The 27636-nt window shown below is 51.5% G+C and overlaps 1 protein-coding gene across 3 annotated transcripts in view; it reads left to right on the forward strand.

The window, feature by feature from the left end:
* Window positions 1-27636, forward strand: part of DLEC1 (DLEC1 cilia and flagella associated protein) — a 79699-nt gene that overhangs the window by 41973 nt on the left and 10090 nt on the right. For all 3 annotated transcript variants that reach the window (XM_040479795.1, XM_040479794.1, XM_040479796.1), the window contains exons 7-22: window positions 11177-11264; window positions 11980-12153; window positions 12805-12941; window positions 14353-14445; window positions 17617-17707; window positions 18099-18261; window positions 19183-19375; window positions 20161-20219; window positions 20793-20961; window positions 21334-21427; window positions 21639-21769; window positions 21878-22036; window positions 24502-24641; window positions 25775-25928; window positions 26315-26425; window positions 27290-27420. In XM_040479795.1, coding sequence (XP_040335729.1) covers window positions 11177-11264; window positions 11980-12153; window positions 12805-12941; window positions 14353-14445; window positions 17617-17707; window positions 18099-18261; window positions 19183-19375; window positions 20161-20219; window positions 20793-20961; window positions 21334-21427; window positions 21639-21769; window positions 21878-22036; window positions 24502-24641; window positions 25775-25928; window positions 26315-26425; window positions 27290-27420 — 2087 coding nt within the window. The remainder of the gene's footprint in view (window positions 1-11176; window positions 11265-11979; window positions 12154-12804; window positions 12942-14352; window positions 14446-17616; window positions 17708-18098; window positions 18262-19182; window positions 19376-20160; window positions 20220-20792; window positions 20962-21333; window positions 21428-21638; window positions 21770-21877; window positions 22037-24501; window positions 24642-25774; window positions 25929-26314; window positions 26426-27289; window positions 27421-27636) is intronic.

Below are 27636 nucleotides of genomic sequence, written 5' to 3' on the forward strand. Positions count from 1 at the left end.
ATAATTTAAAAAACTCTAAGCAAACTGAAAATCAAATAAATCTTTCATAATTTGACAGAAGGAATTTACAAAAATAAAACTGTTATTATTCACAGATGACATGATTGTGTACCCAGAAAATCCAAATCCACAGATAACCTATTGTATTTAATCAGTGAATTTATTAAGTCTCTAGATATAAAGTCAATGTATAAAACCAATTTTATTCCTATGTACCAGAGCAAGCTATTATAAAGCGAATTTAAAATATGATAGTTTGTAGTGCATTTAAATAAATCAAATTTAAATGAATATGTACAAGACTTTGACAGAAAACTAAACAATATAATTGAGAGAAATTAAAGGAGACCCAAATAGATGAATAGATATATAGCCAGTAGTATGTTGGAGCCAGGTCATAGTAGCTCAGAAGAATGTACCATGCACATCTCTCCCCAAGTCCATGTTCAGTGATGGTATCTTGAAATCGACCACAGAGGAAGTATTTACACCATGAAAGCCAGCAAATACTATCAAATCATGGCTCTCCACCATCTCCAAGAACCTGTCATTAAACATTTACCAGCACAATACTGAATATACTATATTCATGGATTGGAAGACTCATTAGTAGACAGACGTTTTCAAAGGATAATTCAGAGGAATTTGTTATCTGCATGCCCATTTGAGGAATAGTAGTCGGAATGCTGTTGTCAGTGAACAAAGGCAAAAACAAATTTGTAACTGAGAGGAGAGAGAAAAAAACTTGCAGTCTGGGAACAGTGAATCTTCCAGTGTTTGCTGTTAGTATCTCTGTTTTAGGCCAGGTCTGCACCATTGGCCTCAACTCTTCCAAAACTTCTCAACTCCTCCCATTTTGGTCAAAATTTCCTAAAGGACAGGAGTTAACCAGAAGGGTTTTAGTCTCTGATGCAGAATCATTTTGGGATGTCAGTTTGATATTGGCAGAATAGCAACATTTAAACACCTGAATATCCCACAGTGGAGGAGAGTAAAATACATCAGGGCAATTATAAATATTATAAGAAGCACTTGGAACCTATTTTGTACCCAGTGTTTTGGCCAGCATAGGTCTGATCAAGAGAATACACCTTAAAGGTCTGTTTGGTCAGTTTTAGTGAAGTAGTTGGGTTTTCCCCACTTGACCAATTGATGATTTTATCTTTTTCAAAACATGTATCCTAGTAGTACCATAAAATGTAGCTATTGCATAGAGTTCATTTCCTTGGCCAGTATTCAAGGGCGCATCTATTTAGATTCATTCTGGATAACGAAGTTGTGTTAGCCTAGAATGAGTTTGTTTAAAGTTTATGTAATTATACTAGGTTTGTCCAGTGGGAGCCTTACAAGTGGTCTTCTGTGTTCTTTCGCTTTCTTTTTTAGCACTTCCTTACATTCTGGCATTACAAGATGCTCCAGGCTCATCTTAACCTCACTTTGTCCCAGTTCTTGAATCAGTTTCTAAGAAGCCCTGTTCTTTTATGTGGAGAACACAGAAACTTGGTATTTAGGAATCAGGGTCCAAGCATTAGATCTGCTGTTTCCTGCTGGGGTGTCATTGGTTCTGGGTCCTTTCAATGGACAGAGCTGGAGAAAAAGAGTAATTGCGTGGATTCAACCAAAAATATGCATATGTATGTATACACATGTCTATGCATTTGTCCATACACAGCTGTATACATATTTAAAATCATGCCAGCATGATCTTGATTCCAAAACCAGACAAAGACCCCCCTAAAAAGGAGGACTACAGACCAATTTCTCTAATGACTGTGGCTGTAAAAATCCTCAACAAGATACTAGCCAACCAGATCTAAAAATACATTAAAAGAATTATTCATCACGATCAAGTGGGATTTATTCCTGGGATGCAGGGCTGGTTCAATATCCACAAGGCAATCAATGTGACTCATCACATCAATAAAATAAAGGACGAGAACCATATGATCCTCTCAATAGATGCAGAGAAAGCATTTGACAAAATACAGCATCCTTTCTTGATAAAAACCCTCAAGACAGTAAGGATAGAAAGATCATACTTCAAGATCTTAAAAGCCATATATGAAAGACCCACCGCTAATATCATCCTCAATGGGGAAAAACTGAGAACTTCACCCTGAGGTCAGGAACATGACAGGGATGTCCATTCTTGCCACTGTTATTCAACATAGTACTGGAAGTCCTAACCTCAGCAATCAGACAACACAAAGGAATAAAAGGCATCCAAATGGGCAAGGAGGAAGTCAAACTTACACTCTTCACATATAACATGATACTCTATATGGAAAGCCCAAAAGATTCCATCAAAAAACTGCTAGAACTGATTCATGAATTCAGCAAAATCGTAGGGTATAAAATCAATGTACAGAAGTTGGTTACATTTGTATACACGAATAATGAAGCAGCAGAAAGAGAAATCAAGGAATCGGTCCCATTTACAATTGCACCAAAAACCATAAAATACCTAGGAATAAACCTAACCAAAGAGGTGAAAAATCTATACACTGAAAAATATAGAAAACTTATGAAATAAATTGAATAAGGCACACACAAAAAGTGGAAAAACATTTCATGCTCATGGATTGGAAGAACAAATATTGTTAAAATGTCATTACTACCCAAAGCAATCTACATATTCAATGCAATCCCTATCAAAAAAACACCAGCATTCTTCACAGAGCTAGAACAAACTAAATTGATTGCTTCAATCCCAAAGCAATTCTGAAAAAGGAAACCAAGCACAGAGAACTCCCATTAGATTCAACAAAAACTGACTGTCAACATAAATTCACAAAATATTCAGGCAAGGAGAGAATCATGAAAGCAGAAAGGGAAAATAAGTCCTTAGTCTACAAGGAAAGACAGATCAGGTTTGCAGCAGACCTTTCCACAGGAACTTGGCAGGCCAGAAAGGAGTGGCAGGATATATTCAATGTGCTGAATCAGAAAAATATGCAGCCAAGAATTCTTTATCCAGCAAGGTCGTCATTCAAAATAGAAGGAGAGATAAAAATTTTCCAGACAAACAGAAATTAAAGGAGTTTGTGACCACTAAACCAGCCCTGCAAGAAATTTTAAGGGGGATTCTCTGAAGGGAGAGAAGATGAAAAAACAAAACAAAACAAGTAAATAAAGACCAAAAGCAACAAAGACTGAAAGAGAAAACCAAAGCTGGAGGCATCACAATCCCGCACTTCAAGCTGTATTACAAAGCTGTACTCATCAAGACAGTATGGTACTGGCACAAAAACAGACACTCAGATCAATGGAACAGAATAGAGAACCCGGAAATGGACCCACAAACGTATGGCCAACTAATCTCTGACAAAGCAGGAAAGAACATTCAGTGGAATAAAGACAGTCTCTTCAGCAAATGGTGTTGGGAAAACCGGACAGCAACATGCGGAAGAATGAACCTGGACCCCTTTGTTACACCATACACAAAATAAACTCAACATGGATGAAAGACCTAAACGTAAGACAGGAAGCCATCAAAATCCTCCAGAAGAAAGCAGACAAAAACCTCCTTGGCCTCGACTGCAGCAACTTCTTACTCAACAACATCTCAGGAGGCAAGGGAAACAAAAGCAAAAGTGAACTATTGGGACATCATCAAGATGAAAAGCTGCACGGCAAAGGATACAGTCAGCAAAACTAAAAAGCAACCTACGGAATGGGAGAAGTTATTTGCAAATGACATATCAGATAAAGGGTTAGTATCCAAAATCTATAAAGAACTTATCAAACTCAACACCCAAAAAACAAATAATCCAGTGAAGAAATGGGCAAAAGACATGAACAGACACTTCTCCAGAGAAGACATTTAGATGGCCAACTGATGCATGAAAAAATGCTCAACATCACTCATGATCAGGGAAGTACAAATCAAAACCACAATGAGATACCACCTCACACCAATCAGAATGGTTAAAATTAACAACTCAGGCAGTGAGAGATGTTGGCGAGAATGCAGAGAAAGAGGAACTCTTTTGCACTGCTGGTGGGAATGCAAACTGGTGCAGCCACTCTGGAAAATAGTATGTAGGTTCCTCAAAAAATTAAAAATGGAACTACCCTACAACCCAGCAATTGCACTACTAGCTATTTATTTAAAGGATACAGGAGTGCTGTTTTGAAGCGACAGGTGTACCCCAATGTTTATAGCAGCGCTATAAACAAAGTATGGAAAGAGCCCAAATGTCCATCGATGGATGAATGGCTACACATACATACACACACACACACACACACACACACACACACACACACACAATGGAGTATTACTCGGCACTCGAAAAGAATGAAATCTTGCCACTTGCCACAACGTGAATGAAACTAGTGTGTATTATGCTAAGTGAAATAAGTCCATCAGAGAAAGAAAAATATCGTATAACTTCACTCATATATGGAATTTAAGATACAAAACAGATGAACATAAAGGAAGGGAAGCAAAAATAATATAAAACAGGGAGGCAGACGAAACATAAGAGACTCTCAAATATAGAGAAAAACAGTGTGCTGGAGGGGTTGTGGGAGGGGGATGGGCTAAATGGGTGATGGGCATTAAGGAGGACACTTGTTGGGATGAGCACTGGGTGTTATATGTAGGTGATGAATCACTAAATTCTATTCCTGAAATCATTATTACACTATATGTTAACTAACTTCGATGTAAATTTTAAAAAATATTTAAAAGATAAAAATAATAAAATCGTGACTTTGTACCGATGCTTCCAGTTATCGGTACAAAGAGGCTTCCACATTGCCTCTTCCCATTCTGTGCTTATGGCTCCCTTCCCCCACAGTCATCTGATGAATCTTGGAATCAAATTCTACTCTTGGAAGCCTCTGCATCTAGTGGCTTTTTAGTGAGGCTCAGGGTCAAGTCTCCACAGTAAGTGGATGTCTGTACAGTTGCAGGATTCTAAGCATTTATACAGGGGAAGGCATATATCTCAGATGTATTATGTTCTGGAGCTTAAGAATAAAAGTGGTTCAGGGTACTTGATAGAAAAAAAAAGTACTTGAAATGGTCTTTTCTGGCATGGTTTTAAGGGCAACTTTCATTTTATCTTAATATATTCAGTATTCCAGTTAGTATAACCATGTAACAAATCGCCCCAAGACTTAGTGGTGTAAACAGACATTTGCTTGCTTATCAGATAGGATATCGTAAGGACAGTTTATTTCTACTGTGATGTCTGGAGTCCTAACCAGAAGACTGGAGGCTAGAAGTTTCTGAAGGGCCGTTCACCCAGGTGTCTGCTGGTTGATGCTGGCCTTCAGCTTAGATCTCACTTCCTCCCCTTGTGGCTTCTCCACATCAGCTAGTTCCTTCCATCTCCTCCCCTCCCCTTTCCTCCTAGCACAGTGGCTGGTTTCCCCAGAGCAAGCCTCCCAAAAAGAGAAATACAGTTTGCCACAGTCTGTTACATAAATTGAATTATATCTAGTGATATCTCTTAGACCTTTTAAGTTTTATTTATTTATATTGAGAGATGGCAAGAGTGGGGGAGGGGCAGAGAGAGCGGAAAGAGAAAGAATCCCAAGCAGGGTCTGCACTGCCAGGATATAACCCAGAGGGGGGCTCGAACTCACGAACCGTGAGATCATGACCTGAGCCGAAATCAGGAGTCAGACGCTTAACCAGCTGAGCCACCACCCAGGGACCACAGTGATATCTCTCAGAAATGCGCCTTGCATTTGTTAGGTATATGACTATGTCCATAGGTCGTTTACCCAACTAAACGACAACGTTTAAAGATAAAAACATTTTCAAAATTGTAAAGTTTTTTTTACAAGTGTATGTTCCACGCACCCTTCGTGAGGAAACCGTTAGGGAGCATGCTGTCCTACCAGGGAGTAAACCAAGGAAGAGGAGGGCTGGTGTGTGAAAAACAAAAGATCCAGCGTAGGAGAGAGGGGAGGGAAATCCCCGGATTCCTAATGGTTAAGTGATTTTCCAGTTGCTGTTGTTGCAAAGCAGATTTCCCCAAAGCTTGGCAACTTAAAACAACCATTTTATCATGCTCACGGATTCTTTGGATCAGAAATTTAGATAAGGCACAGTGGGGATGACCTGTTCCACAGTGTTTGAGGCCTCAGCTATAAAGAGGGCCTAGGGGTGACCTGGAAGCCGGAAGCTGGAATTGTCTGAGGCATTTTTACTTGCATAGCAAGTGGTTGGTTGTCAGTAGGCAGCTGAGCGGGTCTACCAGAGTAACGACACGTGGGTTCTCCCCACGGCCTGGGTTTCCTCACCGAGTGGCCACCTCAGTGTAATCAGACCGCACACTGCAACTCAGAGTGAGTATCCGAGCTTCTAAGCGATTGTCACAGCAAGCAAGGTGGAGGTTGTATGACCTAACCTTGGAGGTTACCTTAGACAAGTAGAGAAAGTCCCTATTTCGTCTGCATGCTGTAGGTTACAAGTGACTCACTAAGGTTAGTCCAGATTCCAGGGGAAGCTGCATAGACCTCACCTCTCAATGGGAGGAGTGTCAAAGAACTTGTGGATGTATCTTAAATCTGCCAACCCAGGGGTTGTCCTGGGTGATAGTTAGCAGTAGGTATAGCAGGAGAGCAGCCCAGACTGGAAGAGGCCAGAAGGCTCTGGCATAGGTTGACTTATGGGGGTGACTTATGGGGGGATCATTAAGGGTCCCTGATACATCTGGACATCTTAGAAAGAGATTTTTAGAGTAGTGCAGAGAGACTTAATTATTAACAAGTACCTATTAAAGAAAATAATCAGTTGATTATTAACTCTGGAAAGACAATAATTATATAAGGGACAATTTCATGCTCAGTTGTGAATATCATTTACACAGTGACAATAATGTAAACATCAATGACTGTTCTAACCGAGTAATATTATATAACTTACATTGGAAAGATGGGGGAGAGGAAGGGCATATCGTATGGTGAGTTGGATATGGGAGAGGAGAGAGAGAATATCCATATCCTCGATCCGTAATACGTGCATACAAATGAGGAAAAAGTGGCATGCCCTTTGGAGACATATTCTGAAATGATCAGCCAAAGGAGGAAAAAGTATTGCAGAAAATGGCTGGAGAGGGATTCAGGGGAAGAAGGCAGGATTTCTGTTTCCAAAACCTTTGACTCTTTACCTATGTGACCGTCCAACTTGTATGAAAATAACTAAAACAAAACAAAACCATTTTCTAGCCAAAGTAACGCTAGGCCCAGATCACTTGACAGGTGTCCATCACCAGCCATTGAAACTAACCCCTATTATGTATAAACTGTTTCAGAGACCAGAACAAGAATACCCTCATTATTGGGTGATGAGCCTGCTATGATCTGAATGTTCATGTGCTCCTAGAATTTATATGTTGAAACCCTAGCCCTCAAAGAGGATGGTATTAGAAGGTAGGACCTTTGGGAGGTGCTTAGGTCATGAGGGTGGGGCCTCGTTAGTGCTTTTTTTTTTCCTTAAGTTTATTTTATGTTGAGAGAGAGCGTGCGCTGGACCCTAAGTGTGCGTGGGTGCAAGTGGGGGAGGGGCGAAGAGCAAGGGAGACAGAGAATCCCAAGCAGGCTCTGCACTGTCAGCTCAGCGCCTGATGTGGGGTTCCACCTCACAACCCATGAGATCATGACCTGAGGTGAAATCAAGAGTCGGACCTCAACCACCGACTGAGCCACCCAGCTGCCCCGGGGGTTAATGCTTCTGTAAAAAAGGTTCTAGAGATCCCTTGCCCCTTCCACTACTTTGAGGACACAGTGAGAAAGCACCAGCTATGAAGCGGGAAGAGGGCCGTCACCAAAACGTGACCATGCTGGCACTTTGATCTTGGACTTGTCAGCCTCCAGAACTGTGAGAAATAAAATTCTGTTGTTTGTAAGCCAACCGGTTTCCAGCATTTTGTAGACGAGGCTGAACAGACTAAGCCTAATGTTACACTGACCCCAAAGCCAGATGACGACCGATGACAATGAAAATCATGGGCCAGATTTGCTTTGGAATATAGGTACACTCCCAGTCCCCAGCCCCCGGAAGGTTCGAAAGAGCTTCTTCGTCCTGACGTGAGGGCACATGGGACCCAGGCTGTGAGCGGAAGGCTGAAGGGTTGTGGTGGGAATAGAGGCCGTAGCTTGTAAGCCAGGGGGTTATAGCTTTCATATACTTGCTCTTTTGTTTCCATTCAGTATTTTGCTAACTTAAAAAGGGCGTCCGAAAGAAAAAAAAAAAAGAACATAGGTACAGAAATACCAGGTGAAAAATGGCAAACCAAATCAAGCAAGGAGTGCGCGCGTACACACCCACACAGACACCGGAGCAAATTGTGTGTAACCAGGAATGCGAGGAATGTCCTCACGGTGGGCCTCGAGTTGGCAGTTCGCTGCTCTGAGCCTGTCATCTTTTTCTCTGGGCCTTCCAGTGCCATCAAGGAAAGCCAGCCCACTCTGCAGCTCTTATAATTATCGCGGCCCCAGACCTTGCGGGCACCGTAGCTACCCCATGTTTCAGTGCCTGACCTCCACCTGCACCTTATTTCAGCTGGCCATGGGTGACAACCGTGCCAATTGTGGTGCACTGCGTACCAGGGCTCACCACACCCTCCTGCCTGGCAGCTAGAGTCCTAGATTGCCACCTGACTGCTGGGAGAGCCGACTCTCGACTTGCATCCTAAGGGTCTGCTGCTGTAGGACTCCTCGGATGCCAACTGTCACAGCCGGGGTGCCCCACAAAGCAGAGCCTGCAGTGGAGAGAGTACGTGCTGTCATTTGCATCTCTAGAGAGGAGTGAGGAAAGGGAGTGCAGGGAAGGAGGAAGAGCCAATCTGAGAATGTGTCATTGAGCTGACTGCCATTAAATGCAATTGACGCTTTCATTGTGCTTGTCGCACATCCCCTCAGAAGCCTTGTAAACCGCTGGCCCCTGCCTTTCACTGGCCAGGGGATTGCCCTGTGTGGCTGGAGCAAGGCTGTCGTAAAGTTTCTTTTGTTTTTTTTTTAACGTTTGTTTATTTTTGAGAGAGACAGAGTGCGAGTGGGAGAGGGGCAGAGAGAGAGAGGGCGACACAGAATCTGAAGCAGGCTCCAGGCTCCCAGCTGTCAGCGCAGAGCCCGAGGCGGGGCTCGAACTCATGAACCGTGAGATCATGACCTGAGCTGAAGTCAGATGCTTAACCGACTGAGCCACCCGGGCGCCCCTGGAGCAAGGCTGTCTTAATGCCTCAGTGGATGCGAGGACCGGCTGCTGCCATGGACACCTTGACTGGTAATCTCAGCAGTGGGTGCAGCTGGCTCCATGTTTCTGAGGGAACAGCAGCCTGATGGGGGGAACTGCACGTGCTGTTGCTCAGGCTATTCCGTGCACGTGTGCACCCCTGCAGAGAGAAGACTGAGATAGCATCCATGCTGCATGGAAGATAATATAATCCCTACCTCACTCCATACCCTAAGTGAAGTACTTTCCAGCAAAGATCTCAAATAAATTTTAAAGAAGAAAATATAGGAGATATAGAAAGATTTCATGAAACAGAAGCACAAACCACAAAAGGCTGATAAATTTTACATTAACAGTTTGGAGACTGTACCTCAAAAAATATGAGTTATGAACTTGGAGATTGTTTATAACATGTACCTTAAAAAGAATGAGTACCCAGAATATATCAAGAACTCCTACAAATCAATAAGAAAAAGACAGGGACGCCTGGGTGGCTCAGCCTATAAAGCGTCTGACTCTTGATTTTGGCTCAGGTCATGATCTCACAGTTCGTGGGATTGAGCCCCGTGTTGGGCTCCGTGCTGACAGCGCAGAGCCTGCTTGGGATCCTCTGTCTGTCTGTCTCTCTCTCTCTCAAAAATAAAGATATAAACATTTTTTAAAAATAAGAAAAAGACAAAGTACACAATGGCAAAATTGTAAAGGGATATGGATAGACAACTCACACAAGAGGAACCCCAAATAGCAGATAAACATATGAAACAGTGCTCATTATCATTAATAACAGAGAAATGAAGATTAAAACCATAATATGGTTCTCTGCACACTTGGGTGTGGTTCACAGATACACTGGTGCAAATGTATTGGCCAACAATGGATAAGTGTTGATTTAGGAGCACATACCTATGAATAAAAGTATGAAGACCCACACTTCAAATTTACGTAGGTGTTATCTGGTGGAGGGAAAAGGGGCTAGGATAGGTTTCCTCTGTACTTTTTAATGCTTATTCATTTTTGAGAGAGAGAGTGAGTAGGGGAGGGACAGAGAGAAAGGGAGATACAGAATCTGAAGCAGGCTCTAGGCTCTGAGCGGTCAGCACAGAGCCCATCGCAGGGCTCGAACCCATGAACTGTGAGATCATGACCCGAGCCAAAGTCGGATGCTTCACTGACTGAGCCACCCAGGCGCCCCATGTGTTTTTATGATTTATTATTAAACTGGGTGATGGAAACTTGGCTTTTGTCATGTTATACTTTATCCATTTTTCCCCGGTGTAATATTTCACAAAATCGAAGCAAAAGGTATGTTTGCATACGAGCTCCTCTTCTGGTGGGGGTTAGCAGTGCGCGAATCCTAGGCCTTGCCCCCGGGGGTCTCCTAGTCGGAGAGAGGAAGAAGAGAAGGCAGGATTTGATAGGGTTGGATGGGTTGAGTGCTGGAGGGAGGCCCGATTACAACCTTATCATACAGGTGCCTATAGCTCTCTTCGCTGTGCCCATGGGAAGAAGTGGCCCAGAGGGATATACGTAGGGGAAAAGTCGGCAAGTAAGAGGCCAGGTGAGCAGGACGTTGGAGCCCGATCTCCTGGGCTCACATCTCAAAACTCTACGGGTTAAGGAACGTCTGGGAACTTCAGCTTCTGCGGTGTGAGAGAGCGAGAACTCCCGCCTCTTCCTGGTTATTGTGAGGTTGATAGGGCACATGGCGGATACTCAGTACACAGCAGCTATTGTTTTAAAGCGGGCAAAGCCGAGGTCAGATCTATTCCCGTCTTCCGGTTCACCTCGTATTGTATTTTTTCCAGATGCAATCGAAGGTAGATCGATGGGCAAAAGGAATCCCCATGTGCCCATTGGCCAGCCTAGACCCATTTCATCTCTACCTCTGCCCGCTTTCCGCGCTAGGTAGTCCGTCCGGGCCTCGGGTCCCTCGTCCGTGTGTGTTGCTGTCTAAAAGAGCTCCCCTTTACCTTTGGGCAGATGGCGATCTCGCTACAGAACACCACCGCGGCCAGCCGCTGCCTAAGAGTCATCCCACCGTCGACGCCGTACTTCGCGCTGGGATTGGGTGAGTCAGCCCAGCTGTGGTCTGGACCGCCTCGGAATTGTGTGTTGGGCTCGCTCCTGGCACCGGCCCGCGTGGCCCTCTGATGGGCCTGGGCTCTCGTGCTCTGCCAGTAGCCTGCCCACCCGCCAGCCCATCCTCCTGACCGTGTCTCTGAGACCTGCCAGGCCCTTTCTCCAGTCACCCCTCCAGGCCCGGGCCTGCCCTCTCTCTGCTTGCCCTCCGTTCTGCCGCTGCGTCCGGTCAGGCCGTCCTCATTCGTCACTTAAACTTAACACTGCGGTGGCTTCCCAGCTGGCCTTCCAGCTTCCGTGAACACGGTGTTGTAAATCCCAAGAACGGCCTGATCGAGTCATTCCCCTCCCCCACTATGCTCAGAAGCTCGAATGGCTCTCTGTTGTCCCATCAGGCCAGGCGTGGCCTCACCTAACTATTCCAGATGGACCATGTCCCCCACGCCCCCAACCCCCACCCGCCTGCTCCCTGCCCCGAGCCCTGGTGTCTTCACCTGGATTCCCTGCCCTCACAGCCTGTTCCCCTCGCGTGCCCTTGTTCTGCCGTCGCCGTGGCCTTGGCCCAGACAGCATCTACTCATGGAGCAGCCCCAGCTGTGGTGGGGACTCGCTGTACCCTCTGGCTGCCGTCTGTAGCCCTTGAGTCAAAGCCCTGGTGGCCGGCTGGTCCCCAGATCCTCATCGGTTGCTTTTCTCATGCACAGGGATGTTCCCAGGAAAAGGCGGAATGGTGGCCCCTGGGATGACCTGCCAGTATATGGTCCAGTTTTCTCCCGACTGCCTCGGGGATTTTGATGATTTCATTTTAGTTGAGACCCAGTCAGCCCACACGCTCGTGATCCCCCTGCAAGCCCGGAGGCCACCCCCAGTGCTGACATGTGAGTGTGCGCGCTGCCCTCCCCGGGATTCAGTCAGGCTGCCTGCTCTCAGGGCCCCTTTGTGGCAGTGCACGACTTGGTCCTCTTGGGGAGGGGCTTCTGGGTCCTAAGGAGGGACACCATGCAGACTTCCACGGTGTCAGACCCCAACTGTCCTGCTTCCCAGTGGAGGCTGACTCCGAATCGCACGCATGAGGAGAGGAGTTTAGCAGCCCAGCTAGCTCCAGCATGGGCTCCTCTGACTCGTGGACACCCCCGAGGGCCTGCGCCACACAGAGGCAAGGAAGAGGTGCCTAGGGCCCTCGGCAGATGTCGCCTCTGTGGCTCTGGTGGGGGGGGGTGCGGGGAGCTTCCTTGGAAGGCCGGCTTTGGCTGGGCCCCCTCATTTACAAGCCTGGGCACAGACTAGAAGCTAGGACTCTCACCACAACCCCCAGGCCCATGCTGGGTGGTCCTGGCCGAGGCCTGAGTCCACAGTGGGCACAGACTCCTAGCCCTCAGTGCGTGGAGGCTGCCACGTGGGAGTGGGGGTCAGGGAGTGTCCCCATTCATCCCCTGCTCTGGGTGCCGGGCCACGGCTGCTCTGAGCTCTGGCTGGGCCTCTCCGGAGGACGGGTTATTTCTCATGTGCGTCTTTTCCTATGGCTGCAGTGTCACCGGTATTGGACTGTGGCTACTGCCTCATCGGGGGAATGAAGATAACCAGGTTCCTGTGCAAAAACGTGGGCTTCAGCGTCGGCAAGTTCTGCATCATGCCTAAAAAGAGCTGGCCGCCACTGAGCTTCAGGGTAAGTGACCGCAGACTGCTACCTGGAGCGAGAACGAATCCGGCAAAGGAAACCCCCCACCGCCACCCCGTGGGGACTTCCCGGAGTGCACCTGTGATGGGAAACACACGGGAAAAAGAACAGCGTACCCTCTCCCCCGGCTGCCGTGATCCACACGCGGATCCAGACGTACGGAGTCCGGTGCTGACACCCGTGTCACCTGGGCGGGTGGTCTCACCTCCCTCGCCCTCCCAGGCCTGGCTCACGTGTCGCTGCATTTATTCCTTCAGGTGGTCACCACCGTAGCCAATTTTTTTTTAATTTTTCTTTTTTTTTGGTTAACATTTATTTATTTTTGAGACAGAGAGACAGAGCATGAACAGGGGAGGGGCAGAGAGCGATGGAGACCCAGAATCCAAAGCAGGCTCCAGGCTCTGAGCGGTCAGCACAGAGCCCGACGCGGGGCCCGAACTCACGCAAGATCACGCGAGATCACACGAGATCATGACCTGAGCCGAAGTCGGACGCTTAACCGACTGAGCCACCCAGGCGCCCCGCCAATGTTTTAAGAGATACAGGGTCACAAGGTGGCAGCTGTTGGACTGAATTCTGTGTGCATATTTATTTGGCACTGTGCTTAAGAACATTTTTTGAGACGACCTTGAGAAGCCGGGAGAGTTCATGTAAAAGTCTGCATTTCCAGTCTCTGAAAAACTGGCAGCCGGGCAGCGCTGGGCCAAGCCTCACCGCGGCCCCACTGGCTGGAGCCCGGCACTGCACCGTCGACCGCATGTGCACACGGTTGTTTTTCTTGTGGGCGGGATATTTCTTGGTAACTGTGTCTCTGGAAAACAAGCGATAGATCCGGAGGACACACGTTTCGCTCACTTCTGCTACCTGCCGGGTCCCGTACGTGTGGGGTCGTGTCCCCGGCCTGCTGAGACGGCTCCCTTGGTCGGCAATCGAGCTGCAGCCTTGCCAGCAAGGTGGGGGCTCCCCTCGGCTCTGGCTGCAGCTTCGAGCCCCAGGGGCGGATTGGGGATGGAGGCAGACACGCAAGCTGGTGCCAGCCACACCGGGCACTGTGGTGGGGAAGGGACTGTGCTGGGGGAGCCCATCTCCTGGATGAGGGCTTCTCTCACACTGTTGCTGCACGTGTGAAGCACTCGTCAGGGGTGTTCCTTCCTCCTCCTACCAGTGGTCAGCCCTTCACAGGGGTTCTGGGAGCCTTGGGAAGCGCGCCTGGTGCCCAGGGAAGGTGGAGCGAGTGCTTGCTGAATGGACGGGCCTCAGTTTCTTCACTGACTGTGTACCGGATGGTCCTTAATATCCTTCAGATTGCAAAATGGATGTTTCGAGAAGTGTGTAATCTTAACTGCTGGATTTTACAATCTCTTCCGCACTCTTGTGTAATTTTCCACTTTTCTCTAAGGCTGTCGCAACCTTGGGCTTCGTTGAGCAACCTCCCTTTGGAATCCTGCCTTCCATGTTTGAGCTGGCTCCGGGCCAGGCCGTGTATGTGGAGGTGGGTAATTGACATGACGTGTGTTTTCTCCTTGTTACGATTGGCCGTGACTGTTTCCTCAACTGCTTGCATGATTTCATTTTGCCTCTGTGTTTTCATGACCCGAATATCCACCCCCATTCCAGGGTGGCTTCTGTGTAGGAGCATAGTCTCACATTCTGTGGGGGTGAGGCGATTTGCCTGCCTTATGATCCCTCTGACAAAGCAAGTGGAGACAGCCCCAGCATTTCCATCATGATCCCCAGGTGCTGCCTGTCCACACCGTTAGCAGGGGGGTCCCTTCCACCTCAGCTGCCTCCAGGATCGTCCTTTGGTTCTTCGATCTCTCTTGGATACCAGCCCCCACCCCTGCCAGATCTGGTGCCTGGGGACTGACAGTGGCTTTGTCCTCTTTTTTCTTTAATTCTTGGTTATACAGTCTGCAAGGCTTGGCTTCCTTAGGCCTTATTCTGAACGTCCGCTTAAAGCTCCCGGAGTCGGATCTGCGGGCTGTGGGCTTATCCTTTCCCAACCAGCTTCTTTCAGCGGTCCCTTGGGCTCATCACACCTTCTCACTGGTCCCCAGCACGGTCTGTGGGAAACGGTGACGTCTCCCTGCCCCTCTCGTTCCACACCTTCGCCCTCCCTGACTCCCTGGCCCAGGAATCTGACTGTGCCACAAGTGTACGTGGCCTTCCTCGCTAGTCTGCTGGAGGAGGCACCGACATTCAAGAGTGAAGGCTGTCTGGTTTCTGGCGAGGAGGATTTGGACCACGCCATGGCATCAGACAGTGAGAGCCAAGAGCCATGGGGTTTTCAAATGTAGCTGCCTATCGCAGCCTCCTGAGAACCTTGCAGACACATTGCTCTCTTGGCCACATCCTGAGGTTTCGAGTTAATGGGTCTGGGGTTTGCCTGAGGCATAGGATTTTTTTTTTTTAAGTTTATTTATTTGAAAGAGAGAAAGAGAGCACACCTGGGAGGAGCAGAGAGAGAGAAAGGGAGAGAGAGGATCCTAAGCAGGCTCCGTGCTGTCGGCGCAGAGCCCGGCGTGGAGCTTGATCCCATAAACTGTGAGAGCGTGACCAGAGCTGAAACCAAGAGTTGGAACCTTAACCACCTGAGCCACCCCGGCACCCCAAGGCATAGGATTTTTAAAGCTCTGCGGTGCGCAGAAAGTCTGAGGACCACTGCTGTAAGTTGCTTTTTCATGGTGAAAAGGAGGACTTCCCTGTATCAGCTGCTTTCCAGTTTCAAGTGCCTGATGGGATCTTTTGGAGCCCTGGAGTGATGCTGTCATGCTCATGTCTGTGCCGATCTGATCCCCAGTAAGAACCTGGCTCTTGGAGTTGGGATGAGGCCAATTCAGGGCATCATAGGGCTTTATCAGTCCTCGCCTGCTGCTGGGGGATGGCTTGGGTCCTCTTGTCTGGTCCAGACCGTGTCAGTACCTTGCGGTGTGGCTTTAAGAAATTGGGGCCAGTCACCCCTGGCCAGGCCAGGACACCTCCCTCACGCCACCGTCCTCTGATCCCCAGGGAAAGGCAGAGGGGAGCAGCAGGACCCTGTGGGGAGCAGTGAGGAGTCAAGAGGAGGTTTTTCCCCTTGGTGTTCCTTGCGTATTTTCTTTTTTGATTGGGGTTTTGTTTTAAAACGTACTCATATTTCCAAGTAAGAAACAAATTCACATGACTAAAATCCAGAGATGGGAATGAACGGTCAAATGTCCTTTTCTACTGCAGCTTTTCAGCCACCCAGATATCCACAACCTCACCGGGTCCTCTGAACGCCCTTTCAGAGATACACCGTGCGTGTTGTCCTTTGTCTCCACTTTTCCTTCCCACACATCGCTGTCCACTCACCGTTCTGCGATACCTTTGTTTTCTAAATGTGTATTTATTTTGAGAGAGAAAACGTGCACACAAGGAGGGGAGGGGCAGAGAGAGAAGGAGAGAGAGAATCCCAAGCAGGCTCCATGCCATCAGCACAGAGCTTGACATGGGGCTGGAGCTCACGAACCATGAGATCGCAAGCTGAGCCAAAACCAAGAATCAGACGCTTAACCCACTGAGCCACCCAGGTGTCCCAGTTCTGCTAGACTTTTTTTTTTAATATTTTTTTAACATTTATTTATTTTTGAGAGACAGAGACAGAGCACAAGTGGGGGAGGGGCAGAGATAGAAGGAGACACAGAATCGGAAGCAGGCTCCAGGCTCCAAGCTGTCAGCACAGAGCCCGATGCAGGCTCAAACTCATGAACCGTGAGATCGTGACCTGAGCCAAAGTCGGACGCTTAACCGACTGAGCCACCCAGGCGCCCCAGTTCTGCTAGATCTTAAGGAGCAGTCTCGTATTTTTCACAGCTGCATAGTATTCCACTGTGTGAACGAACCATGATTCAGGTCAGCCGTCCCCCACTGATGGACATGAAGGTTTTTTCTGATCTCTGGCCATTTTGGCGACTGCATACATCACTCTGTCCAACTATGAGTCTCCCAGCAGGTTACAGTCCTTGAAGTGGTTTTGCTGTCTCGGGGGTCTCTGCTGGTCCGAATTGTGATACACATTGCCAAAATCGCCACCATGCGGAGATATGAGGGTGCCTGTTTTCTCACACTCTTGCCAACAATGTGTTGTCAAACTTAAAAACTGTTTAAAAAAAAAAGGAAAAACTATTATCATAGACTGTTAAAGCCTATACAAAAACGGAGAGGCTAGTTTAATGATCACTGTGTCCTCAGTACCCAACGTCAACGTTTATCAACTCTTGGCCAACCATATGGCATCTACACCCTTCCATCTCTTCCAGCCAACCCCCGCTTTCCCTCCAGATGATTTTGGAGAAAATGAAGATATCTTCTTGTCGCATTTACGATTCCTAACTTTCTGCTCTTTACCAGTATGAAGAGTGAAAATGTTTTCTGCGTGGTTTTCCTTTCCATTTCTTTTATCATGAATGAGGTTAAACGTGTTGTCATTTGTTTAAGAGCCGTTTGCATCTCAGTCTCTGTGAACCTTTCCTTCATGCCTTTCAACTTGCTTCCTGCCTTAGTCTGGGGTGGAGCCTTGGCAGAACGCCCTGGCTTTCGGGAGAAGGGGGAGCAGCAGAGACGGAAACGAGGGGTGGAGAATAAGGGGAGGGGTGCGCGTCTGAGAGGGGGAGGTCCTGAAAGACAGCCCTTCTCTCCCCAGGTCTTGTTCCTCCCGACAAGCCTGGAAAAGGCACAGCAGACCTTCGTCATTGTGTGCGACAACTGCCAGATAAAGGAGCTGGTGACCGTAGGTGGGCTTGTGTGTGCGCCCAGGCCACCTCAGGTTCTGGGGCATCCTGCTGCAATTTCCCCAAGATGCCCACCCGCCTACCTACCCACCTACCTACTTATCTTCCTTCCTTCCTCCCTCCCTCCCTCCCTCCCTCCCTCCCTCCCTTCCAGTTTGACCCAGCAAGCATTTAACTGAGTACCCGCTATGTACCAGGTTATCAAAATCACCTCCTTTTGGTCTGGGAAGATGTGGGGACAGGATCTGCGTGCTGAAGCCCCTGTTACCTTCTTGTGTCCACCTCCTGGGGTCATGATCAAGGCCGGTTGCCTGTGGATGGTAGCGTAGATCCCGTGACAGCCTTTGGCCACAGAGTCCTGATTTCAGCCCTTTTTATCACCTTACTGTGTCAGGAATTGGGCAGCTGGTTGCTTTGGATCTGATCTATATTTCTGGTGAAGAAAGTCAGCCGGAGCCTGGAGAGCTTACAGACGTAACAGCCCAGCACTTCATACGCTTTGAGCCTGAGAACGTTCAGTCCACGGCTAGAAAACAGCTCATTATTAGAAACGCTACGTGAGTGACCGCTGGGCAGTACCCTTCAACACACACCCTTTCTCCTTCCCCGCCTGGCCCGGAGCTCCCAGTGGGCAAGGAGGCTCCAGATTTTCCCTGTCCATCATGGTGGCCACAGGTGACCATTTAAGTTGAAATCAACTAAAATTAAACTAAAACTCCCTTTTTCGGTGGCCCCAGTCACACGTTGAGTGCTAGCCACGTGTCGCTAGCCACACTGGACAGAGCAGATACGTACGTTTTCCCTCACTGCAGGAAGTTATAGTGGGCAGTGTTCTAGGTTATCCTGGACTACCCTTAGCCCCAGAACGGTTTTACAGAGAGGCCTTGCCATGCCCATGAGGGGAAGCCATCCACGTCCCAGGATCAGATTGTGGCCAGTGGGTTCAGTTCTCACTGCCAGCCAGGCTTCCCGGCTGACCCTGGGCCTTACCATCTGCTGTCCCTCCCTGTCAGCAGTGTGCCAGAGTCCCGCCGCCCCACCCCCATGCAGCTGTCCCTGCCCTGTTGGCAGCCAGTGCCGGACAGAGCCGCCCTGGGAGGCCACAGCTGGAGAGGTGGAGGGCAGTGGAGGGGGCAGTTCATGGGGCAAACCTTTGGAACTCTCACATGGTAGGAGACACCGCAGAAAAATGTCCTAGGGTCCGTAGCCTAATAGTTAGAGCCTGGTTCCCTGTGTTCAGCATTTTCCTGAGTCACTGTGGCTCTAACCCCCAACTGCTATGGTGGGGAGGGGGCAGCTCTCTTACGAGGTCTCTGGCAGACTCTCTGACCCACACGCTCCCCAGGCTCCTCCACTGGACGAGCCTCAGGGCTGACCTGGCCACTTCCTGCTCCTAGAGCAGGGCCGGGCCAGGCAGGGGGTGGGAAGACCGGTCCCGGCAGAGGTGGGATGCGGCCTTGGATCCCCTGCCCCCACAGGCACGTGGAGCTGGCCTTCCACTGGCAGATCATGAAGCCAAACCTGCATCCCCTAATGCCTGGAGAGACCTACAGCATGGACAGCCTCAAGTACCACCCTGACAGGGAGACGGCCTTCTCCGTCCTGCCCGAGAGAGGGGTGCTCAGCCCCCACACGGACCACGAGTTCATCCTGAGCTTCTCTCCTCGTGAGGTTAAAATGGTGCCATCGTGGTGGTCACGCATGCCTGGGTCAGGGTACTTCCACCACCCCCTGCCCATGTTCTTTAGTGACACTGAGGCCACAGCCGAGCCTGACGAGATCCCGGCACCCTCTGAGGCCGGCCCGTAGCTAAGAGTGGGGCTGGAGGACGAAGCAGCCTCTCTGGCCGGGTCCTGACCGTGCACACACCCGGTCTGCCGCGAGACCCTGGGCTCATTTCCTCAGCTCTGGTGTCTTCCGTGTTTCCACTAAGTCGACAACAGTGCCACCCCTGGGCAGCCCCCAGCACCCCCCGGTGTGTGAGGTGCAGGTGCAGAGCACAAGGTTCACATGGGGCTCCAGTGCGAGGCCCTGTGTGTGACTCGAGAGGGGAGTGAGAGCTGGGTGTGAAGGGGGTGCCCTGGGACCCTCTGCCTCTCAGCTCCGCACCCTGGCCTCACTGTTCTGGGAGGGTGTGGTGCCGCCTACGGTCGAGGGCTCTGCTGGTGGGCAACGTCAGGGTCTGGAGGGCCTTTCCTTCCTGTCCGCTTGGGCGCAGCTGAGGGAGGAACACCAGTCTGGAGTCTGCGGTGGCCCCCCTGAGTCCTGGCTCCCGTCCTGGCAGGCCCACACCTCTTCCCCTAGGGTAGGGGGGAGGTAGCAGCACTGTGTTTTCCAGAAGGCCTTTGTGGCAGCGAGGCCAGGGGGAGAAGGAATTCCTGCCATGGCTCCCGGCTTCTCCGGGGCCACCTGAACGGAGGGCAGTCTGTTTTCAGGGCACTGTGTTTGTCTTGCAGCTGAGGGATTTTCACAGTGTGCTCCAGATGGTGCTAGAAGAAGTCCCAGAGCCCACGAGGTGAGCGGGGGCTGGGCCCTGCGCGAGGGCTGGGCAGCGGGGCCTGCCTTCTCCTTGGGGGTCCTGGGGAAGGCAACGCGAAGGGGTGAAGGAGCCCCCGGCTCCCCGGCAGGCTTTGATGCGGGGGAGCACTTTGCCTTGTCCTGAGGCCTGGAGGGGCTCAGCCGCGGGGGACAGCTCGCCGGGCTCCACTCAGTGGGCCCTGGGCAGTGGTGACTAACGAGGCGAGGCTGTGCCCCGTGGGGGCATCTCTACCAGCTCTGCCCCGGGCAGACGGTCAGGGTGGGCCTCCAGTCAGCCTCTGGAGAGACCCCGGGCTGGGTGCCCATGCCGCTGCGGTGTGGTCCCTGGAGGCAGCGGCAAGGGGCCCCGTCCCAGTACTGTGACGGGAGTTCATCACTGGTTGGCTGGGCCTCTGATTTGAGGGCGCTTAGGAGCTGTGGGGGGGGGCGGGGGGCGGGGGGGGAGTGCTTCCTCTTCACAAGACCCCAGGCAAGGGACAGAGGTGAGGGGCACGGAGGGCCATGCTCCTGGGCTGCGTCGGCTCTTAGCTCCCGGCGGGTTTGTGTTCAGCTTGGAATTGGAAACCTTGAAGGATTGCTCATGCTCTGCGGATGACATCATTGTCCTGGAAATCGAGGTGAAAGGCTCGGTAGAACCTTTCCAGGTCCTCTTGGAACCGTATGCCCTCATCATCCCCGGGGAGAACTACATTGGTATAAACGTGAAGAAAGATTTTAAGGTAGGCTGTGGTCTCTCCCGAGCCTGGGCTGAACTTGGCATGACTATGGGGGGGGGGGGGGGCGGGGTACGGCTGGAGGGGCAGATGGCAGCTTACTGGTTGTAACCCGATGCCGGACTGGGCATGTCTGTCATCTTACCAGCTCCCCAGCATCCTCTGAATGATAGGGCTGCGGAAGCCTTCCTGCGCTCCTGGGTCTCTGGCAGGACACGATGCCCACGGACCCTGCCGCGTGGCGTTGATGGCCAAGAATTAGCGGGGAGGGAGGGTGTCAGGGGGACCCGTTGTGAGCCCGGAGCCCCGCAGTCCTTCGGGGTACAGATGTGTGCAGGGGCAGTGCTCGGGGAGCCTGGATTGGGGCATGTCTTGCAGATGTGGAACAACAGCAAGTCCCCCGTCAGGTACCTGTGGGGGAAGGTCAGTGACTGCCACATCATTGACGTGGAACCCTGCGCAGGGACCATAGGTACCGGGGGCACCTCCTGGGGCTGGCTGGGGAAGGAGACCTGAGAGGAAGAGGGGCCTGTGCAGGCATTCGGGGGGTCCCGGGATCAGCTCCGGCCGCAGCCTCGTCCACATGGTGGACGAGAAGTCAGCAAAGGCCAGGCATCTGGGCCCAGCCGCAGCCGGAAAGTGCCCCGCCCCCTTTCTCCAGCTCACTTTGCCCTCTCTCCCAGAGCCCAACGAGGTGGAGGATTTTGAGTTGAGCTTTACCGGGGGTGTCCCCGGCCCAACAAGCCAGGACCTGCCGTGTGAAATCCAAAACTCACCCTCACCGGTGGTGTTACACATTGAGGCGGCCTTTAAGGTGCTGTTCGGGGGGCTGGGCAGCTGGGTGGCCAGAAGGGTGGCAGGGGTAGGGCACAGAGCCCCCACTCCCAGGCGGTCCGGCGACAGGCCCCTCTGGATGTCTCAGGGGCCGGCCCTTGTCATCAAAGCCTCAGCCCTTCAGTTTGGTTTGCTACGCCTGGGGCAGAAAGCCACCGACTCCATCCAGATCCAGAACATCAGCCAGCTCCCAGCCACGTGGTGCATGAAGGAGAGCCTGGTGTGCCTCCAAGAAAGGCAGGAGAGTGTAAGTCAGGCACCTCTGGCTAAATGGACCCTCCCCCCCCCCCAAACACACACACACACACACACACACACACACACACACAAGCCTATTGACCCGTGGGGTAGGGACAGTGAAACCTGTCCTGGTGCATTTGGAGTGTTGAGGCTGGAAAGGAAGAGCTTGCCTGGTGACTCCCTCCTGGCAGCGTCCCCAGTTCTCCCCACCTGTGAGGCACTTGGGGTCCCCTCTACAGCAGAACTTAATCCTGAACTGGATTTTCCTGTTCCTTTCTCCACCATCCGATGTGGAAATAAGACAGGGGTTTTTCCTTCTGTCAAAACAAGCTGGGGGCCTCTGGGTGGCTCAGTCAGTTAAGCATCCGACTCTTGGTTTCAGCTCAGGTCATGATCTAACTGTTCATGGGTTCGAGCCCTGCATCGGGCTGTGCACTGACAGAACGGAGACTGCTTGGGATTCTCTCTCTTCCTCTCTCTCTGCCCCTCCCCTGCTGGCTCGCCCTCTCTCTCTCTCAAAATAAATAAACGTTTTTAAAAAGCAGCCTGAGTTAGGAAGAAAATGGGCAGCTGAGTTGGGTGGGAAGCTCCCGGGCCTCTAGGAAGGGGCAGGTGGGAGGGGCTCGCCTCAAAAGTTCAAAACCTCCCGGGGACTGTGCTTGCAGTTTGAGTACCGCCACCAGGGGGCACTTGGGCGTGGACTTGGGGCCCAAACAAGGGCTCCGAGAAAGAACACAGGATTCGTTTCCACTCAAAGCCCTTTCCTTTTTCTTACAAAAACGGAAAGTACTAAAAGTTGTTAAGTATTATCATCATCGCCTAAGAGCCCCACGTGGGACTCAAACTCACAGACCCTGAGATCAGGACCTGAGCCGAAACCAAGAGTCGGATGCTTAACCGGCTGAGCCACCCAGGCGCCCCTGTCGTCGGACCTTTAAATCAATGTGAAATCCAGAGCAAGTGGCACAAAACTTCAGTCCCTCCCTAGCTGCCAGGGATTCGCTGTAAATCACGGCGGGTCGCCCCCACTCTTCACACAGGTGGCAGCCGTGGCTCCTTAGAAGCCGCCGTAGCTCCTTGTGGTCCGTGTGGGAGGCTCCGACTAGGTCTGTGTGGTGAAAGCACCCTCCCTCTGACCGCTTCCTGCCGAGATCCCCTCTTGCTTGCCCCCTTCCGGGTCAGAACATTGCCCCCCACCCCGTCCTCCATATTCAGAAGCTGAGGAAAGACGGGTGCGGCCACACATCCATCTTACCTGCCAGCAGGTATTCCCTTTCTCGGGGACTTTTCCTTTCCACTTGACTGGCCTTGTCCTTTGAGGCAACAGCCTCATGTCTCCAGCGGGGCACCGACACTTAGCAGTTAGGAAACTTTGCATCAAATCACCAACACCATTGCCAAGAACCACTGCAGGCAAGCACCCTGTTACATAGGCTTGGAGTTTAGTGCTTTCCCTCCAGGCTCACACTCACAAAGGGTAACCGCTCTGGCCACCTTGTTAGGCACCCCCTGCCCCATCCCGCCTCTCCCCACATCCTAGTCCCCTGCCCTAGGCACGCTGGGACTTCCCAGAGCACACTTAGAAACTTACAGACCACAGCCAACCTCCTTACTGGATAGAGACAGAGAGGGACAGCAGCTTCTCCAGGGTCACACAGCTAGCGGGTGGTAGAATCATCGGATCCCAGTTCTCTAATTCCCAGTCTGGGTTTGTCTCCCACTGTGAAGAATGACAACATTTTGTAATTGAAGTAGCCATCAATTTCGTCATATATCAGGATTTCTGTCCCAATGGAGGCTGGCACGAATCCTGTCTCAACAGTTCTCTGTATTCTTTTGGGCTCCCAAAAATAATGTTGGATTTGGGGTTTGTTGGATGTGCTCAGGTCAGGGGCACAGAAACCCAGTCCTGGCCTACAGCATGCCCCCAGGACTCCCAGGGAGATGCCTGTGAGGAACAAAGACCAAGGAAAGCAAAAGGTCTCTTCTTTACTGGCAGAGCTTGGGCCCCATACTTGAGCACAGGAACTACTTTTACTGAGTGTTAGGCCAGCCCTTCCCTCCCACCAGTGCCGGGGAGGTGAGCCGTCAGAAGCTAGAGAGCACAGAGCCCACGACAAGCGCCCTGGACCCGACCTGGCCAGCATGGCAGCTGGGTGGGTGGGAGGGGGGGTAGGCGAAGGCAGGCCCCCATCGGGTGGGCAGGCTGCCCTGCAGGCAAGTGCCTGGCACTCACTGTCTCCGTCTCCTGGAATGAAGAGACCAAAGGGGGAAACACCCTCCTGGGTGTGACCTTTGCAGGTTCAGTGCCGCCCTCAGGAGGCAGTGTGGCCATGGCGGGTGGGGGGGGGGGGGGGCGGCCAGGCCTCAGTCAGACCGGTGCTCCTTATCTCGGTGGGGACAGGAAAGCCACCAGTTCTGCAATTCCAAGTGTCCTCACTCCTCGTCCTTCTCGACTGACCTCCACATCAGGTGTCTCCCTTCGACATTGAGCCCTCGAGCGGCCAGATCCCTGCTCTGGGGGAGTGCAGGGTGACCATCACCTTGGAGGCCAAGCAGTGCCAGCGCCTGCAGACCGTCCTGGAGCTGGAGGTGGTAAACGGAGCCTGGAGGTAAGAGGGCGTGCGGGGGGGGGGCGGGGGGGGGGGGACGGGGCTGCTACAACACACCCTGCGTCTACTCACAGTACATTTATGTTGCGTGGCACTAAGTATTTACAGGCATTTCCAAACTGAAAGGTACTGAAACGTGTTCTATGAAATTTGGAAATTACAGGAAAGAAAATCCATTGCCCGGAGATAATTCACTGGTGATATTATAGGGTGTATCCTTCCAGTTTGGGTGCTAAAGGAGCGTCAGTTAGTGCAATCACTTTCAACAGCACTTTGCGTTGCCCAGTTAAGGGAACTATGTGCATTCCCCGTGACCCAGCATCAGCCCCTGGAGATGTGCTCCTCGAGGGACACACACCTACACACTGGGAGTCGAGTGCTCACGTGGGATGCTCACAGCCAGCCTGTTCACAGTAGCGAAAACCTGGAAACCATGAACGTGTGTCAACAGGAGAATGGACACCAAAAATCATGACATATTTAAATGAGCAACTACCGCTGTATTCTGGGAAGCACACGCTAGAGATTTCAGAGGTCATTGGTGCTATTGCCTATCTTTCTTCCTCCCTCCCTTCTTCCTTCCTGCCTGCCTTTTTCTCTTTCTTGTGGAAACTTTCTTACATACATAAAGATAGGACCGTATTATGAGCCCCCATGTACCCATCACCTTCAGTAACGATCAAATCACCACTAATATCGTTTCATTCGTATCCTTCCTCCACTTGTCCCCATCCCTTCCCAAATGACTTTGAAGCATAATATTCATTTTCTTAAGCTGGCTGGCGATATTTTGCTTTTTAAGCGGGTTGAGGGGGATGTATAGGTGTTCTTTTTTATTATTCTTTAAACTGCATATATATTTAAACTGTAGATGTGTGTAATAGTCATTTCTGCATGTATTTAGTACTTCGTTATGGAAACACGTGCTCGTTTTAAATCGTTGGGGTTTTGTTTGGTTTTGTTTTTGCACCTACTGTGTACGAGACTGCCCACTACCCTGCCTCTCACAGTGGCAGAGATTATCTGAGATTTTATACTGTGACATCTGATGGGGGCGTGTATCATCTGTAAACATCATTGTATCATCTGAAAATAAAGATGGTTTTGTTTCTTCTTTCTTCCTTGTGTTCCAGCTACCTTCCTGTATACGCCGACATACAGGAGCCCTACGTGTACCTGCAAAACAGCCACGTGGAAGTCAGCAACCTCTACCTGGGCGTGCCCACCAAGGCAACCATTAGACTCATCAATGGCACACTCCTGCCCACCCGCTTCCACTGGGGCAAGGTGAGTGAGCCTGCACGGTCAGCACCAGAGGCCCGTGCGGAGAGGGACGTTGCCCCCCAGGTGCTCCCCGGAAGAGAGGCTCTCCTCTCCCCCGTGGCCCTGTCCATTGCCCAGAGTCTGTTGCTGCCATCAGAGGCAGCAGCCCTCTGGCCACCATCACCCTAGGTCTCCCGGGGCAGCTTGTTCAGCCCAGCAACTCCTGACAGGTGTGAGGTTCATCCAGGAAGGGGAGGGGAAAGGACCAGTGGATTACTCCCACCAGCGAGCACGCAGCCCCCCTGGTCCCGCTGCGGGCCTCCAGCCTGCCAGCCTCCAGCGCCGCGTGGATCCTGGGTCCGTGCCGGGAACCCCGCGGGTGACAACAGGCCTGTCCTCGTGTCTGCCAGCTGTTGGGGCACCAAGCAGACTTCTGCACGGCCAAGGTCTCCCCGAGACGTGGCACGCTGGGTCCCAGTGAGGAGCTCCAGCTCAGCCTGGAGTTCACTGCTCACACCCAGGTGAGTACGGTGGTGAGGGGGCCCGAGGCACTGGGAAGGCACCCCGCAACCGTACCTGTACTGGCGGGGAGGTCTGCCTCAAGTCCCACTCCTGCCTCCCATGAGGCTGGGGTCCCCGTCCCCATTAGGCCTGCCGTCTAGGGATACGAGGTCAGGAAGCCCGGAGCAGGCCTGATTGTGCCGAAACCCACTGGCCACGTCTGGCCTTTGGCTCCAGCCTACCCCTCCCCTCCTCTGCAGCTGAGGGTGGGCCCAGCTTACCAATTTGCCCGGATGATCCCGAGGCTCACTGGTGGCCACCTTGTCCCAGGAAGGGCACAGCTGCTCCCCAGCTCGGCCCACAGGAAGGCCGTTGGGGCTGGCTGCCAGCTATCTGTTTGCGGTTCTGGTGGGAAAAGAGACTCTGTCTCATTTCCTCCCCGGCAAACGTGGACAGAGTAGACTTTCTTCCTCAGCTGCATCTGAGCTCCAGGGTGACGGGCAGATGGGCTCAGGCACAGAGCAGACCCGACGCAGGCAGGGCTTGATTTCTGTCGTAGCAGCTTCATCGGAATGAGCGTGTGGCTTCTCCAGAGGCCCACTTTGAGGGGGTCCCCGTCCGCGTGGGCACGGCCAGATATTTGGAGCAGACTGAGCCAGGAGCCCTGAGGAAGGGCCCGGGGCGTGGGATAGCGGGCTAGGCCGGTGACGGTGGCTCACCGGAGGGAGGGACTGGGGAGCCCTGCCAGAGAGATGGGACGGAACAGAGGTCAAGATTTTGTGCTGAGCGCCCCACGACAACCACCTGTGCGAGGGAAGACCGTCTCAGGCCGCCCTGGGACTTACTTACCTGTAGTGATGTGCCCCCGGTGGGCTTTCTTACAGGACGAGCTGAGCCATCTGGCCCTCCCTTGTACCGTGTCGGGCATGAAGGAGCCAGTGGTCCTGGGCATTTCTGGGAAACCCCAGGGACTGCAAGTGGCTATTGCCATCTCTGCGGAGGGCTCTGACGGCAGGTGAGCCCAGGGCTGGGGCCGGGGCCCGAGGGCTGAGCGACCGTACGAAGGACTAGCCTAGCAGTGGTGCCACGGTGGCACCGGCCTACTCCCGGCTGATTCCTGCAGCCGAGAAAGGGCCACGGTGTCACCGAGGCCCCTCACGACCTCTGTGGGAACAGGTCTCCCTACCCAAACCCCGCCCTCTGTGCAGTCTTTGCCCACACACTTGGTGGC

The sequence above is a fragment of the Herpailurus yagouaroundi genome, unplaced genomic scaffold, assembly GCF_014898765.1.
Source record: "Herpailurus yagouaroundi ecotype Mexico unplaced genomic scaffold, PumYag 159, whole genome shotgun sequence".
Taxonomy (NCBI): domain Eukaryota; kingdom Metazoa; phylum Chordata; class Mammalia; order Carnivora; family Felidae; genus Herpailurus; species Herpailurus yagouaroundi.